At 47.9% G+C, this 17,952-nt stretch overlaps 1 protein-coding gene across 1 annotated transcript in view; it reads right to left on the bottom strand.

Annotated features, from left to right (window-relative positions):
* The window catches only part of Atp10a (ATPase phospholipid transporting 10A (putative)), an 89,605-nt gene that overhangs the window by 4,098 nt on the left and 67,555 nt on the right, over positions 1–17,952 (bottom strand). Inside the window, exons 13-17 of the mRNA XM_042697493.1 lie at positions 15,683–15,867; positions 11,678–12,005; positions 8,142–8,218; positions 5,695–5,820; positions 975–1,175 (exon numbers count right to left, since the gene is read on the bottom strand). Coding sequence (XP_042553427.1) covers positions 975–1,175; positions 5,695–5,820; positions 8,142–8,218; positions 11,678–12,005; positions 15,683–15,867 — 917 coding nt within the window. The remainder of the gene's footprint in view (positions 1–974; positions 1,176–5,694; positions 5,821–8,141; positions 8,219–11,677; positions 12,006–15,682; positions 15,868–17,952) is intronic.

The following is a 17,952-nucleotide window of genomic DNA, read 5'->3' as shown; positions in this document are numbered from 1 at the left end:
GCCATGCGACACCACAGCCGGCTTCTGGGAAGTCAGTACTTTAAAACTGTTAAAAGATAACAGCTTGCTGGGTCCTGGTGGCTCACCCCTGTCATCCTAGCTACCCAGGAGGCTGAGATATGTATGAATCAAGGTACAAAGCCAGCCAGGGCAGGAAAATCCATGAGACACTTCTCTCCCATGAGTTACCAAAAAAAGCCAGAAATGGTGCTATGGCTCAAATGCTAGCCTTGAGCAAAAGAGCTCAGGGACAACATGCATGCCTTGAGTTCAAGTTCTCAGGACTGGCACAAAAAAAAAAAAAAAAAAGATACAGCTCTTCAACCTTAGACCTCTGTACCTCTGTAACATCCAATCAAAAAAAACCAAAAAACCAAAAACAAAAAGACAACCCTCTTTATTGAGTAGCTGCCTCCAGGATTTCATTATAGTAATGCAAAACAGACTAAGACAATTACATACCTACATGCAAAACGGACTCTGATGTCAACAGAGATTTCATGACCAGGGTGACCAAATTTGTATTTAACCATACCAAGACCCCAAGTAGTTGGCCCAGGCTCTAGTGGAAGGGATGGAATGACCATTCACTACCACTTCAGGGAAGAGCTGCTACGCTCCTATTGGTCAATTTTCTCCACAGGATGAACTCCCAGCATTCTCTGTTCCATGGTGGGCTGAGGCAGAGTGACTCTATTGGATGTGGTAGGACCTTCAGGGAGGGGGGGGTGATATCTTTAGGTCCTTCCTTGGGCCCTTCAGGCAATGAATGGATGGGGATACTCGGGTCTCTTCCTCCTTTGTTTCCTGCCTCCTGATGTGAGCAGTTTTCTCTGCAGTAAGCATTCCACCTAGTCATCCAGATAGAAGTTCCTGATGAGTGTGTGTGTGTGTGTGTGTGGTGTAGACTCTTGGAGATTGGCGCTTTTTCCGACAGGTGAATGTGGGGGATGCAGAGACCAGCAGGCGCTCACCTCCATATTCTGGCCACTTCTGTAGAGCTGTGGCTCACGTAGCAGCACGTCGGCCGGCACGTCTTTGTCCAGCACCCCAGTCACAAGCTGGGGAAGTGACGAGAAGAGCAGATTAAAGAAGATCAGGTACCACTGGTCGATCATGGAAGACGCGGAGAAGCCACAGTAAAACTGGAACCAAAACAGGAGGCACACGAACATCTACGACCGAGAAAGGACGTGTGAGACCAGAGGGCCTGGGCTCTGCCTGCAGGGGAAGTCCCGCCCCTGGTCTAAGACCCTGTAGAAATTCTAGTCAATTGAACCAGCATCCCTGTGGAGTTGTAATGTAAATCAAATCAACAGGCAGCAATCTCTTTCAAGACAGCCCTGCAGGGAGTCCTGCTACAGGCTCTTCCTCTCTCCTCTTCTCCAGACCTTCCTTGTCCCCATCACTAGGGGGACTGGCCAATGGGAATTTGGAATTTCCAGGAGCAGCCCTGGCAGGGTGAGGTTCTGTGCCTGAAAAGCTAGTGATGATTAATTCATTGAACACAGAATCAAGGGTTGAGTGGGACAAGGGCTCTTTACATTTTACAGGGACTTGGTGGCTTCTTCTCTGATAGCCCTTTGTGCCCTCAAGAAAACCTGCCTGGGCTACATCCCCGATCCTGAATTCCTCCTCCATCACCCTTCTCCTTTTACTTTTCATTGGTGACATGGTCTCTAGGTAGTCCAGGCTGGCCTTGAACTTGAAGTCTTCCTGCTTTAGCCTCCCAGGTGGGACTGCAGGCATGTAAGTACCATGCCCAGCCCATACTTTTTTTTTTTTCTAGTTTTTTGTTTTTAATGAGGAGCAGCGGACAATGGATCAACTCCCATTCAAGAGAAAAGTGCCCACAAGCACAAAAGCAAAGACAGCGATGGTATGAACATTACAGCGTAGTGGGATTATATCCTGGGCTCTCTTCCGAGGATCCAGTCTCTGGTCTTCTTTGCTGTATAGGAAAGTTCATCTTCCTCAAGCCCAAACTCTGAAGGAAGGGGAGCACAGCAAGACTAGTACGAGGTCCTGAGTGTGGACTGGCACACTGAGTGCATTTATACGGGGTAGGGGGGAAGGCATGGGAGTCTAACAGTTGCCATGCACTGCAGTCTGGATCTTAAATGCGCCCACGTGGTAAAGGCTTGATCCCTGGCGGTGATGTTTTCAGGAGGGATAGAGGTGGGGCTTATGGGAGGAAGTTAGGTCATTGGTGTAAGGGGACACAGCCCCTCCCTGTCTTTCACTTCTTAGTCTCATGGGTGGGCAGCTTTGCTCTTTTCATGTGCCAGGACAAGGCTGAACAACCACTGAACTAGGAACTACCAGCCCAAATAAACGTTTCCTCCTTGTTTACCTAAGGTATTTTGTTATAGTCACAAAACAGCCTTAAATTAGTTAGTTGTGTAATGTGGCATAGCTCACGGCAGTCTTCTCTGCCAAGTACTGGTTATGAGGAGTAAGGAGCTAATGCTCTTAAAGTACTCGCCAGAGCTCCTGGCACAAGCTAGGAACTTCCTGTTCTCCTCTGAGGCATGTTCTTAGCATGAAGTAACATCATTATATTCTTTTTAAGCAGGGGCAGATTTCTTTCTGTTCCCAGAAAAGGAAATGGGAGGTTCCAAGATGTTGAGTGGTTTGACCATAATCATCGTGTGAGTAACCCAATTTGTTCAACCTCAAATGGTTCTTGGTCTGGGGTAAGGGAATGAGGCAGGGGTAAATGGATGCTCTTTGTTGAGTACTCCCTGGCCTGGGTTTTGTTTCTGAAATCATAACTATCTACACCTTGTTGAACTCAGACACTTGATTTCTTTGAGATTTGTCTTCTTGACCTGAAAAAGGCTTGTTGAGATCAGAAGAGATGGCTGGTTCTCTCTCTGCATGTTTCAAGCTATTATTTAAGTCTCTTAACACACAATTTTCTCCCTCCCTAGCAACAACTGACAAATTGGGACTTTTTTTGTTGTCATGGGGCCTGGGTGCTGTCCCTGAGCTCTTTCGCTCAAGGCTAGTGCTCTACCACTTTGAGCCACAACACCACTTCTAGTTTCCTGGTGGTTCACTGGAGATAAAAAGTCTCGCACAGACTTTCCTGCTCTGGTGGCTTTGAACTGGGTGATCCTCAGCCTCCTCAGCAGCTAGGATGACAGGCGTGAAGCCACCGGCGCCTGGCTGAACTTTTCCTCACTGACTTTCTTTCCCTTTCTACTTCCCATGGCTGACTTTCTCACTTTGTCCCCCCCACACTTCCCCACCCCTCAGGCTCAGCCTTGTGAGTCACTGGTGAGTGACTGCAATCAAGGGAAAGAGGGAGAAAAAAAAATACCCAGATAATTGAGTTTCTTTTTTCCTGTAGTACCAAAGAGCTTTGTTCCCAAACCACTGTTGCTATGGAAACGGTCCTACTCCGTTCTTTATTGGAAGGGAAGGCCAACGTATTCTTAAAACAGATGAATCTCTCGTGTTAGGAGCCATTATCCCTGAACCCTTCCTGTGGAGAGATCCTTGTTAACCAAGGCCCTGCATCTTTTATGAACTAAAAACAGGCGACCCTTTCCCTTCCTTTTGTTCTCCAATAAGGAAAGACAGCTTTATATCATAGCAGGCGGGAGCCTGTGTCCAACTCAGTGCTACCCTGACCTTGGTGAGTTTGCATCTACAATGTTGAATGCACTGGCTTATGTCATTTCTTCCTTCCTTCCTTCCATTTTTCTTTCCTCTCTCTTTTTCTGTGCTCTTACTGGAGCTTGAACGCAGGGTTTGGAGTTGTTCCTTAAGTTCTTTGCTCAAGGATCCCACTCTACCCCTTGAGCCACGCCTTTTGTCTTTTTGTTGGTCAGTTATGGGGCTTGAACTCAGGGCCTGGGCACCTCACTGAGCTCTTTTGCTCAAGGCTAACACTCTACTACTTTGAATCACAATGCTACTTCTGGTTTCCTGGTGATTCACTGGAGATAAGAGTCTCATAGACTGACTGCCTGGGCTGGCGATGAACCATGATTCTCAGATCTCAGCCTCCTAAGTAGCTACAATTACAAGTGTGAGCCACCAGCACCTGGCTTTTTTTTTTTTTTTTTGGTAGTTAATTGGAGATAAGAGTCTCTTTCTGCCCAGGCTAGCTTCAAACTCAGTCTTCTGAGCACAGCCAGGATATATAGCCAACAATACCAGGTTATCATTCTTGCAACCAGAGTTAGCTCAATTCCCAGGTTTTATCTTTTAGGTAAAGAAAAATCCAAAGAAGGTAAATATAGCTGGTCCTCAACTTACCATGATTTGACGTAGGGTATTATTTTCCACTTTTTTTAAAATTCCTGGTACTGGGATTTAAACTCAGAAACCTGGCACATGTAAGGTGAGCACTCTACCATTTGAGCCATACCTCCTAATAATTTTGCTTTTAGTTTTTCAGATAGGGTCTTGTGCTTCCTTTGCAACAGCTGGCCTCGACCCTCAATCCTCCTCTCCCCATCTCTGGAGCAGATGGAATAACTAGTGTGGACCATCACAATTCAACATGACTTTTTAACAGCTTCTTGGTGCCTTCCTCTGAACTCTGAATTTCAACTTTGCCAAGGCTGGGGATACGCAGTCCAGTCTTCTTCTGAAATGCTCAGCCGTGGCTTTGAGCCGCAGTTCCAAGTCAACCACAAGACCATGGGGGAAAACAGCCAACACCCTACCATATGCTCATGTAGTTAAGTGTGATGGTGGGTAGGCTAGGTGGAGCTCATGTAGCTACTGCCATTTGCAGCTTGCCATATAACTGTTGTGTAATGAGTATCAGGACGACACAGCTCTACAGTAAGCCAAGGTGCACCTTGAACTTGCTTCAGATTCCACTTGTAAAGAATGAAAGAAATAAGGCTGGATTCCAGCCTGACCATTCCCATTGGCTGTCGACTCCTGGGAAGGGGGAGGAGCCTCTGGGTTTGCAGCTAAGGCTTCTCAGTGCTGGGTTGTGAGGACGGGAGGGCTGAACTCCCAAGGGAAGAACAGTGCACCTGCCGCGTCTTTCCATTAGACACGCCCTGACGGGTTCTGGGCCTCCGTACTCATTTGCTAGAAGATGTTGGAAAATGAGATGAGAGAGAGTGGGTGGGAGAAGTGGAGAACAGAACGGCAGGCATCACAAACCACTGAGAGCGTGAACAGGAGGCACACAGGCGGCAGGCTAGAGGCAGCATGGAGATTTTCATATGAAATGAGAAAAAAAATGCGCCTTTTATTTTACTTTTCTTTTTCAGCAAAGTATGGGACAATCTTGACTAGACAACTACCTCTATGGGATGCCTGTAATAGATCATTTATCTTGAGAGTGCACCTATATTGGTTCCTTTAGTCCCAAGAAACAACCAAGCAACGTCTCAGCAGAGCATCTAGAAACTTCCCTCCCCACTCTCTCTCTCTCTCACTCAAGCTGTTCTGGGGCTTGAACTTGGGGCTTCATGCTCTCCTTTCTTCTTTCTTGCTAAAGGTTGGTGCCTTGCCACTTGAGACACAAGCCCCCCCCCCCTTTCAGCTTTTTGCTGGTTAATTGGAGAGAAGGGTCTCATGGACATTTCTGCCTTGCGTGGCTTTGAGCCACGATCCTCAGACCTCAGCCTCCTGAGTACCTAGGGTTCCCGATGTGAACCACTGGCACCCGGTCATACACCGCAGTCACCTTCTTGGTGACAGGTGTGTAATACGTACTGTGTTTTTGTAGAAGAAGTACAGCACCATGTTCGCCAGGCGGGAGTAGCACCAATGGCCGTGGACAATGAGGAGTTTCTCCAGGTATCGGAATCTGGGCACTGCAAAGTCACTGGCCATCACTGCCTTGAGAGGGAGGGGAGATTTGGTTATCAGCCATGCCTCTTTGTCATAAGCCCTGTCCCCGTTCCCAAATGCATGGCAATGGATGGATGGTGGGAAGAAAGCCAACAAAAAACCACCCAGCTTCAAACTCAGTGTTAGGTGTGGCTTTGCCCTCTTCCCCCCCCTCCCCCCCATCATCTCTTTCCATCAAAACCAAATTATTCTCAATAGGCCCTCAGGGAGATCGCTTTATAGGACTCATTTAAAGCTTCCGAGGATGAACAACAGGTAATGGGGTAGATGTAGCAAGGTCTTGTTTTTTGTTTGTTTTAATGTCGGTTTTTGTTTTTTGTGGGGTTTTTTTGTGTGTGTGCTGGTTCTGGGGCTTGAACTCAGGGCCTGGGCGCTGTCCTTGAACTATGTTGTTCAAGGCTAGCACTCTATAAAGCCATGGCTCCACTTCCAGCTCTTTTGGCGATTCACTGGCAATAAGAGTCTCACAGGCTTTCCCGTCTTGGTTCCAACCACAATCCTCAGATCTCAGTCTCCTGAGTGGCTAGGATCATAGGCGTGAACCACTAGCACCTGGCTGAACTCCTCTTTGAGGTCTAGATGTCGAGTGAAGGGACACTGAGGTGAGTCCTTTGCTGTGGTGGCTGGGACCTCAGGGGTAGGGGCTGAGCCACTGAGAGAAAGCAAGAATAAAAAGGAGTTTGATCCCAGGTGCCAGTGGCTCACGCCTGTAATCCTAGCTACTCAGGAGACTGAGATCTGAGGATCTCGGTTCAAAGCCAGCCCAGGTGGTAAAGTCTGTGAGACTCTTATCTCCAATTAACTGTCAGAAAACCGGAAGTGACGCTGTGGCTCAAGTGGCAGAGTGCTTGCCTTGAGCTGAAGAGCTCATTGACAGTGCCCAGACCCAGAGTTCAAACCCCATGACCTACCAAAAAAAAGAGAGCTTGCCAACCCAGGCTTGGTAGAGAGGCCATTATGGGCAAGCAGATGGACAATGAAAAACACTTCTGCATCTGCTGAGAAGCTAGGACTGATCTGAACCACCATATTGAGAAGCCTGGCTCCATTAGAGCCCTAGCCAAGGAGCAACAGCATCAGGGACTGAGTTCGAGTTCTGGTCTCAGACATAAAAAAGAAAAAAATGGAAAACAACAACAACTGTGGCTGGAAACAAACGTGGAAAACAAGTACTGCAAATGTACAGATTTTCTTCCTTGTTATTAGTCCCTAAACAGTATCACAAACGTTTATACTGCATTTGCATTAAAAGTAACTAGAGATGATTAGATGTATATTAGAGGTTGTGTGAGGATAATCTGCAAACATATGAATTCATGTAAATGCATTTCTGGATTTGGGCGTCTACAAGGGTCCTGGATGCAGTTCCCCACAGATATTGAGGGACAACTACACCAGGCCTCCAGCTGAGGATCTGTTACTTGAGTTATTTAACATCAAGGAAACATTAACTGTACAGGCCTCCTACCCATAAGAAAGCGCTTAAATAAATAATCACCAATCAAGTGAATGTGTAAGTAGTTCCATTAATTAATAAGTGGCGATCAACCATCCAGTTTTTAGAAACACACTGAATTAAGTGTTCCCTAAAGTCTCCATTTGAGCAGGCACCACTGGCTCAGACCTATAATCCTCTCTATTCAAGAGGCTGCAGTCTGAGGATCATAGTTCAAAAAGCCAGCATGCGCAGAAAAGTCTATAGGACTCTCATCTCCAGTTAACCACCAAAAAAGCCAAAAGAAGTGGAGGCATGGCTCAAGTGGTAGAGCACCAACCTTGACAGAGAAAGCTAAACAAGACAGTGAAGGCCCTGAGTTCAAGCCCTAAGACCAGCACACACACACACACACACACACACACACACACACACACACACACACACACACACACACACAGAGACGGACATTTAATCTTTTAGTAGTACCAAGAGCACCATAACAAAGGCAGTTTCCACAGGGTATTGGCAGTGTTTAGGAATAGAAAATAGAGAATGCTTCCCAGGGCTAACCTGGTTTGCTGGTGCTAACTCGCCTTGCCTCCTGCTAAACCAGATCTCCCCAAAATACACGTGTATAGACATGGGCAGACACAGGTATTGCACATTGCTTTGTAAAAATACAGAGCAACTGACATTCCACCATATCTACCGTATCTTCTGCTACTTACTAGCTTCGCAAAAGGCCAGTCCTGAAGGCCAATTCCTTAGCTTTGTCTGGAGGTGCCCAGAGGAAAGTTAAGACAGCTTGAAGAATGACAGGACAAGAGGCCAATGAGACTGGTTCCAGCGGACAGCCCCTATTGGTCAGTACCTGCATGCCCTCTTGGCCTGAGATTCCCACGCCCACGTCTGCCACCTGGATCATGCTGACATCATTGGCTCCATCACCTAGAAAGAACAAAGGCAGGAAGAGTCACTTGGGATGTATAGAATAAGGTGTGTGTGTGTGTGTGTGTGTGTGTGTGTGTGTGTGTGTGTGTGTGTGTGTGTGTGTGTGTGTGTGTGGTGTGCTGGTCTTGGGGCTTGAACTCAGGGCCTACATGCTATTCTTTAGCCTTTTTTTGCCCCCACTCAAGGTTAGCACTTTTCTATTTGAGCCACAGCTTCACGTCTGACCTTTGGTGGCTAACTAGAGATAAGAGTCACACACTTTTCCTGCCCGGGGTGGCTTCGAACCATGATCCTCAGATCGCAGCCTCCTGGGTAGCTAAGATTATAGGTGTGAGCCACTGGCAGCCAGCTGAGCAGCACAGAAGTAAATTGGCCTAAGATGAGGTCCCCACTAGATTGGGTTTTGTGAATGAATCATGGGGAAGATCAGAGAAAATAGCAATTCTAGCATCTTCTCTGGGAGGATGGAGGTAAGCAGTTGGAATAAACTAGAGGTTGCCATCTGGCTAATCAAGAAGTGCTCCCCAAAGCAGTTCCACACTGAGTCACCTTTTAATTCGATGTTCCCTCTACAGTATTGGCTCCTGTACAGACACAGCCCTCGGTGTCTGGCATAATGAAGGATGCGCTCATCATCCCCTTTCTTGTTTACAAGAACTCAGCTATTCCAGCCAGGCAGCTCCAATTCAGACCCACCCAAGCAGTTTACGCTCACCTACATGGAGGAGCTTTCATTCTGCCCAGCAACTACAGAGATTTTTTTTTCCCTTCACATTGATTAGCACTTAGTGTGTATATCTTTTGGTCTCTCTGAGGATGTAGTGAATGAGAATTTCTGCTTATTCTGTGGAAACGACTGGCCGACAACAGGTTTTAAGATCCTAAGGGCAAGAGTTCCCATCACCTTCAGGAAGAGGCAAAGTAGAGATATAAAAGCATTACTCCTCAGGGGCAGTGAGCATTCTGGGAGCTCGTGGCAGAATAGCTCAAATCATAGAAGTGACAGGTGCACTAATGATACAACATGAAGATTAACGAAGGCAGAGTGTAGCCATAAGCTGGGCACTGTCCCACAGCTTTGTCACTCAAGGCTAGCACTCCAGTGCTTGAGCCACAAAGCTCCACGTCTGGCTTTTTTTGCGTGTGCTTGTTCTGGGACTTGAACTCTTGAGCCTTGTTGGCTCTGTCCCTGAGTTGCTTTTGCTCAGGGTTTGCAGTTTTACCACTTGAGCCACAATACTTTTTCTGAAGTAGTTTCTTGGAGATAAGAGTCTCATGGCCTTTCCTACCCAAGCATGGCTTCCAACTGCAATCCTCAGAACTCAGCCTCCGGAGTGGCTGGGACTGTAGGCGTGAGCTACTTGCACCTGGCTCACTTCGGCTTTTTGTTGGGTTAATTAGAGACAAGAGTCTCTCACATATTTTCCTGCCTGGGGCTTGGCTTCAAATCTCAGTCCTCAGAGCTCAGCTTTCTGAGTGGGCTGGGATTACAGGTATGAGCCACCAGCCCTTGGCTTGGACTTCTGCTTTGTGACTCGTGGGCGGAGTCGGCTGCTGAGCAGGCTGTGAGAACATCATTTCCCACTCACCCTGCACCCCAGGCTTTGAGGCAGACTCGTCCTCATGTTCTCTCAGAGGGTACCGAAGTACCAAGGACATGGGTGAGTAGTGAGTGGCCTGGAACCCATGTTTAGGCAGTAACCCACTGTTCTTACCATCCACTTGCTCCAAGAAACCCCGAGGGCCACTCCAGGTACATGATGATAAAGACGGACCCCAGCGTGTTAAGGGAGCAAAGGCTGTGTCTGCTTGACAACTGCTTTGATCAAGGACCTCACTCTTAACCCTCCTCCCCCCGCCACATTTAAGGCTTTAAATCAGCCTTCTCCTACCTGATAAGGTGCCCTGAGGTCAGGATGTCAACCCTCCCTCTACAAGGGGTGATTTCTGGCGGACATGACCATGGGTTATCATGGTAGACTCCGCCTTTCTAGCTTTCTCACCACTAGGTGGCACTGCAGAGTCCCTGAGCCTGTGCTAGAGACTCCGCTTGACCCCCAAGTAGGAGAAATTGCCCCTGGGGGAATCACTGGAGAGCAACCTAGAAGGTTCTTCAGCTAATAGTGCTTAAAAGGGGAAAAATACCGTTAGATACATGTCCTTAAGTTTACTTAATGAGGGAAAACTGTATGGCTATTCAGATCTCGTTGTTTCTATATGATATAAAACTGTATGGCTATTCAGATCGCGTTGTTTCTATATAAAACTGTATGGCTATTCAGATCTTGTTGTTCCTATAAGATGTCCATCTTAACACCATTTGTGAAGCTGAGCTCACAAGAGATGTAGGGGGCCAGGCGCCAGCCGCTTACACCTGTAATCCTAACTACTCAAGAGGCTGCAATCTGGGGGCAATTTGAGGTTCGAAGCCAGCACAGGTAGAAAAGTCGGTGTGACTCCATCTCCAAAGAACCAGCCAAAAATGCTGGGCTAGAAGTGTGCCGTGGGCAGGCAAGCCGAATGAGAACATGAGGCCAAGCCTGGTGAGGGAGGGAGAAGAGGAGAAGAGGAGAAGAGAGGAGAGGGAGAGGGAGAGGGAGGGGAAGAGGGGAAGAAGGAAGGGAGGGAGGGAGAGAGGCAAAGAAACAGACTAGGGATTTTGATCATTACAGTTTCTGGGTTCCTACAAGAAACAGCCTCAAATCCCAAAAGACACAGAGTGACTCAAAGCCCTCACAGAGGGCGTTTTTTCCTTGGATTGGGCTAATGCTGGGCACCTGGGACCTTCCTGCAGCCAGGACTATCTGGGTCAGACAATACCTTATCTGTCTCGTCTTCTGAAATTACCACTGGGTTATTGACTTCTTAATATTCTGTGTACCTACTACTATATTTTGTGGCTATCCAAGTAAGCTCTGTGTGTGTGTGTGTGTGTGTGTGTACAGGCACATGCTGTGGACGTGCTTGTGTACCTACAGGGGGGCTTGAACTCAGGGCCTCACTCTTGTTTGCTTGCTTTCTTTTCTCTCTCCCTCCCTCCCTCCTTCCTTCCCTCTCTCTCTCTCTTTCTTTCTTCAAAGGCTCTTATCGCTGGCGCCACACCTCCATCCCCACCATTTTGCTGCTTTATCAGAGATAAGGTTCTCACAGACTTTTCTGCCAGGGTTGGCTTCAACCCTCTGTCCTCAGATCTCAGCCTCCCGGGTAGCTAGGACTACAGGTGTGAACCACCAGCGCCTAGCTTCCAGTTAAGCTTGACATGTCTAGAACTTGCCACCCGAGTTATCACATCAGTAACTGTGTCACAAATGGAACCAACAGTGAAGAATTTCCCCCCTCCCCACAATTGTTTCAGCGCTGTGTGGAAGGAAATCAAACATCCAGGCTGTAAGGGAGGAAGCGGCGGAATGAGACAGCCATGGATTCCGGCGCTGCCCGGCCGCTCCCGATACTTGCCTATGGCCAGCGTCATGGCCTTGAGCTTGCTTCGCACCAGCTTCACCACCATGCTCTTCTGCAGAGGGGTGGACCGACAGCAGAGGACCGAGCGGCACTGCTTGGCCAGGAAGAGAAATCTGTCCTCCAGGTTTTTCTCCAAGGCATACGCTAGGCTTCTCCCGTCGATCACGAGGCTGGGGCTGGGGCCGGAGGCCGAGGACGTGGAGGCTGGGTAGAGAGGGGAGAACCCCACGCTCACATTGCTTTCCGTGTTCTCGGGGGCACTGTAGGGCCCCCTGGATTGCACATACTGCAGGCACTGATCCAGGAGGGCTGCACACGCTTCCTGAAAAGGACATGAAGAGGGCGGTGTGGTTCACTCGGGGGTCACACCACGGACTCCCCCGGTCACCCGGCGCTGGGAGCTCTGAGCTGACTGCTTTCCAGGGCCCCAGGCTGCCAGATCCGATGACCTGGGGTGGGGGAGGGAGTGTGAGGGGGGAGGGAGGATGACCTCCAGAAAGGTCAGCTGAAGGGGGAGGTCTTTCTTTCTGCAAAGGAAAGAAAGCAGTAGATGCTTGAAAGATGGATCATATTATAACGTAAAATGTCTCACACCAGGTGAGATGATTGGCAAGGAGCTCTAAGTGCTTAATAGTTCCGAGGCCCTAACCTACCTTCCTACCTTCCTTCCTTCCTTCCTTCCTCCCTTCCTTTTCTTCCTTCCTTCTTTTCTTCCTTCCTTCCTTCCTTCCCCCTTCCTTCCTCCCTTCCTTCTTTCTCCTCTTTCTCCCCGCCTCTCTTCTCCCTCTCTCTTTTCTTTCTTTCCCTTCCTCCCTTTCCTTCTCTTTCGTTCCTCTCTTTCTCCCTGCCTCTCCTCTTTCTTTCTCTCTCCCTCCTCCTCTCCCTCCCTCCCCCGCCTCTCTCCTGGCACTGGGATCAAAGTCAGGGTTCTCCTTCAGCCTCCTCGGGTAGCAGGCCCTTTACTACTTGAGCTATGCCTCCAGCCCACCTTTTAGGCTGGTTATTTTGGAGACTGAGTCTCAGAGACTTTTCTATCCAGGCTGACCTCAAGTCACAATCCTCGGGATCTCAGCTTCCTGAGTAGCTAGGATGGGGTGTTGGGCTGGTGTGAGCCCCTAGCATGCAACTCAAACTCCATATTTCCTCAATATGAGCTCTGTCTAGTGACTTCTTTGAATGAGTATAGTGTGGGCAGAAAAAGAGAAAAGTTTACAACAGAAAAGCCTAAGAAGCAAACACCAAGTCAACAATAAGTCAACAGCTGGGTGCTTGTGGCTCATACCTGTAATCCTAGCTACTCAGGAGGCTGAGGCTTAAGGATTGCAGTTCTAGGCCAGCCCAGGCAGGAAAATCTGGGAGATTCTTACCTCCAATAAACTACTCAGAAAAAGCCAAGTGGTGCTGTGGCTCAAGTGTTAGTGTTGAGCCAAAGCAGCTCAGGGACAGAGCCCAGGCTTAGAGTTTAAGCCCCAGGACTGGCACAGAAGTCAATTAAATAAGTAAATAAATAGGACTGGAGGCATGGCTCAAATGATAGAGCGCTAGCTGTAAGCCAGAAAGTTGAGAGGGAGAGGGAGATGTCCTGAATTCAAGCTCCAGTCCTGCTACAACACACTAAAATTAGAAATAAAAAAAAAAAAGACCAAACTGAAATTCTAAAATGCAGGTTCTCATACCATAATGGAATTAAACTAGAAATCAGTAAGAGAAAGACCACAGGAAAAACCTTCAGACGCTTCAAAATGAAAGTGAATCCTTCTAAACAAACTCAGGCTCAAACAAGAATTTTCAGGGCAACAATTCCAAAAACAATCTTGAGCTGAATATGTAGATGAAAGCACAAAATTGTGCTCGTGAGAAACAGAAAAATATTCTCAGATCAGAAACACATGACTGTATTTTGAGAAACTAGGGAAAGAAATCGAACACAAAAGAGGCAACAGCAGATATCAATAAAATTAAAAACAAAAAAATAAAGGACAAACGTTCATCGGTGAAACCAAAATCTTGCCAGGCACTGGTGGCTCGAACCTGTCATCCTAGCTACTGGAGAAAATTGAGATCAGAAGATCAACACTTCAAAGCCAGCCTGGGCCTGGAAAATCTGTGAGACTGTTATTTCCAATTAATGGAGCTGTGGCTCAAGTAGTAGGAGCAGAAAAAGCTAAAAGACAGCTCCCAATCCTGAGTTCAAGCCCCAGTTACCTGTACAAAAAATAATAAAGAAACTAAAACCTTGTTCTTTGAAAGATTGATGAAATTAGTATACTGCTATTAAACCTGACCAAAAGGGCCAGGTGTATTGGTGCATGCCTATAATCTCAGCTGCCACAAAGGCAGAAGAAGAAAATGCTTTTGAGGCCAGCCCAGGCAAGAGTTATAGCAGAAGTGGGGAGGGGTGTGGTTCCAGCAAAGCAGTACGTGCCTAGCAACCACGAGGCCCTGAATTTAACTCCTAGTAACAGAAAACAACAACTTACCAGAAGAGAAGCCTCACACGACCAGTATCATAAATAACTAAATAAACTAAAAAAAATAAAAGGAGGACTATCGTTGCGGGTCCCTCGAGCGAAGGTGGCTCAGTGGTAGAGCGCTTGCCTTGCATGCGTGAGGCCCTTGGTTCGATTCCTCAGCACCACATAAGCAAAAAGAAAAAAGCTGGAAGTGGCGCTGTGGCTCAAGTGGTAGAGCGCTAGCCTTGAGCTGAAGAGCTGAGGGACAGCGCCCAGGCCCAGAGTTCAGGCCCCACGACCGGACCCAAAAAAAAAAAATAGGATTTAGGCCGGCACCAGTGGCTGACACCTGTAATCCTAGCTACTTAGGAGGCTGAGATCCAGAGGATCCTAGTTTGAAGCCACCTGGGACAGCAAAGTCTTTGAGACTCTGCAAATAAGCAAATGTTGGCTTCAGTAGTATAGTGGGGGGGGGGGGAGGGGGGAAGGGGGGAGGTATTATGAATAGGTAACAGTGTCTGAAAATCAGGGTCTGGGTGTCAAACTGCGAAGGAATTAGCGAGTCTGGTTTTGAGCCTTAGAAGAGCTTTTATCGCTTTGATCATTTGCCCTATCGAGAATCTATGAACCAGCCCCCAGACTACATATACATAAAACAAATATATATATATTTGTGTGTGCCAGTTCTGGGACTTGAACTTAGGACCTGAGGGCTGTTCTTGAGTTGTTGTTGTTGTTATTATTATTTTGTTTGCCCAAGGTTAGTGCTCTACCACTGGAGCCACAGCTCCACTACAGGCTTTTGGGTGGTGAATTGGAGATAAGGGTCTTACAGATTTTCCTGCCCGGGCTGGCTTCAAACCTCGATCCTCAGATCTCAGCCTCCTGAGTAGCAAGGACTACAGGCGTGAGCCACCCGTGCCTGGCCCAAGGCCATATTCTGAGTTGAGCTCATGCTTGGCTCCAGAAGTTTGCTCAGAGCCGGCACAGAGGCTAGTAGGTGAGGCTACGTGCTCCTTACATTCTTGGGGATTTAAGGGACACACGTGACTTGACTGCAAAGATCCTTGGGTCCCTGTTGGTGTATCCCAAAGACAGCTACTGATCTAGAGGAAATCAATGCAAAATGGAGCCCAGAGTTGGCTACACACACACACACACACACACACACACACACACACACACACACACACACACACACACACACACACACGTGACCTCCTGAGCAAAACAAATTCTCCCATACTATAGTATGTCAAGAATAAAAAGGTCCAACTTAGTGATCATCAAGTCCAGCTGCGTATTCTTTTGGCACTAAAAAAGAAAAACCTCCACATCTTCCAAACATATCCTAAAGTCCCAGAGACAGAGCTCCAGCACCTAGTGGGGGGGGGGGGGAGGTTCAGGAAGCAAAGGATCTTCCCACAGCAGCCGCTAGAGACAGAAGTCTCCTAGATGGCTTCCCCAAAGGAGCCCTGCCATGAGCCCCCCCCACCTCTTCCCAGGACATGGGGACAGAGGCAGAGCCTCCCCGAAACCAAGCTACCTGGGAATCAGCATTGAGAGTGATGACTTCCTCGCCATGGTCTAGGAGCTTGCAGGCGTACGCAATGTTGATGGCCGTCTCTTGTTTGTCTCCAGTGAGGACCCAGATCTGCAGGCCGGCTTGCCGAAATTTAGCGATGGTTTCTGGGACTCCATCTTGCAGGCGATCCTCAATCCCAGTGGCCCCTGATCACATGGAGCGGTAGTGTGTTAGCCCCTCCCCACCTGCAAGGGCTCCACTGAACACATCAGATACACCCTGACTGCCTGCACCCTGCAGAGGGCGCTACCCACAGGCAAAGCCATTTCTCATTTGGAAAATTGTCGTGATTCAACACTGCAGAGCTGTTGGAGTCACTGAACATCCGTGTTGCAGACTCCAAGGGCCTCGAGTTCCTTCTGCTTTAGGAAGCGAACTCAGAACTTTACATGAGTTGTGAGGCAGAGGCACAAAGGGCCATATTTAAAATCTAACATATCCTCTGGCAAGTTTCTGCCAACACCACCATTGCTCAGAGCCATTCACCACTTGTTACCAAAGCAGATGGCATCGACATTATTTGTCTAGTGTCAAGACTGAGGCTTGAATTCAGGGCCTGGATGCTGTTGCCTTAGTTTCTTTTCCTCTTCTTCTTTTTTTTTTTTTCTCCAATTTCTTTTGTTGGCCATAGAATTGGAACTCAAGGCCTGGGCGCTGGACTTGAGCTTTTGTGCTCAAGGTTGGCGCTCTACCACTTTGAGCCACAGCGCCACTTCTGGTTCTCTGGTGGTTCACTGGAGATAAGAGCACCATGGACTTTCCTGTCAGGGCTGGCTTTGAATCCTGATCCTTGGATTGATCCTCCTGATCCTCCTGAGTAGCTAGGATGATAAGGGTAAGCCACTGGTGCCCGGCTCCTAATTTAGCTTTTTTTTTTTTTTTGCTCAAGGATGGCGCTTTTATCACTAGAGCCATACTTCCAATTCTAGCTTATGTGTGTAGGGGTGAGTGGGTGGTCGTATGCACACTTGCTGGTTCTAGAACTTGAATTCAGGGTCTGAATGGTCCCTGCGCTTTATTATTTTTTTTCTTAATGATAGTGAACTACCTCCAGACACACCTTCACTTCTGGCTTTTTGTGTGGTTAACTGGAAATAAGAGTCTAAAGACTTTCCTTCCTCGGCAGGCTTCCAATTACAATACTCAGAGCTCAGCCTCCAGAGCAGCTAGGATAACAGGCAGGAGTCACCCGCTGCTGCTAACACCTTAAAACTGGAACTTCCCAGGCTGGGTATTCTTGTCATCTCTGGTTCTCAGAGAGAACCTGATTGGGAGAAGTGTGAGAAGAGACCAACTAAACAAAAAGTCAGCAGGACCCTATCACAACTACTGCGCTGAGCACGCCTGTGATTCCAGCTACAGGATGAATCAACAGGAAGACAGCCTGTGTATGCATAGCCAGCCCAGGCAAAAACATGAGGTCTTATACAGAAAATCACGAAAGGCAGAGAAGGGACAGAGATGCCGGCATGGCTTAAGTGGCAGGGTGTCCACTTAACAAGCATGAGACTCTGAGTTCAAATCCCAGCCCAAAAGAAAAACAGAAATGCCAGGTGCTGGTGGCTCACACCTGTAATCCTGGCTACTCAGGAGACTGAGATCTGAGGATCATGGATCGAAGCCAGCGCACACAGGAAAGGCCATGAGACTCTTATCTCCAATTAACTACCAGAGAACCGGAAGTGGTGCTGTGGCTCAAAGTGGTATAGTGCTAGGCCGAGTTCCAACCCCACGACTAACAAAAAATAAATATAAATAACAGAAAACAAAACAAAACAAAAACCTAAACCAAACAACAGCAGCAACCAAAAGCACCCTAGAACTTCCTTCATTTCAGGAGTTACTGGCCAATGAGCTCCCTCTTGGGGGACGTCCCTCCCTTAACCTGACCTAGAAACCCTGCAGGTCTGGGTCACGCACAGAATTCTAGGAAACTCTTGGAATTCTGGAAGGTTCACCTGACCTCAGCATGAAATACGGCAGCATTCAAAGAGAAAAGGCCTTTATTAAGTGATCTGAAGCGCATCTCCCAAGGTGGCTGTATGTGATATAACTTACGTAACTCTGGCTAAATGCCCATGGGACCCAGGGGAGGGCTTGGCATTTGTGAGTGTTAAAGTATGGGAGGTTGGAGAGTTCAGAGTTGGGTTGGGGCCACCATGCCACCTCTGTGCCAGGTGACTTTTCCATGGGAAAGGATAAGATGTCCCCTGTAGTGGAGCTGCAGGTGA

The sequence above is a fragment of the Dipodomys spectabilis genome, unplaced genomic scaffold (genome assembly GCF_019054845.1).
Source record: "Dipodomys spectabilis isolate Male_0828 unplaced genomic scaffold, ASM1905484v1 ptg000219l, whole genome shotgun sequence".
Taxonomy (NCBI): domain Eukaryota; kingdom Metazoa; phylum Chordata; class Mammalia; order Rodentia; family Heteromyidae; genus Dipodomys; species Dipodomys spectabilis.
The sequence above is the reverse complement of the archived record's forward strand: the minus strand, read 5'-3'. Positions and strand labels throughout refer to the sequence as shown.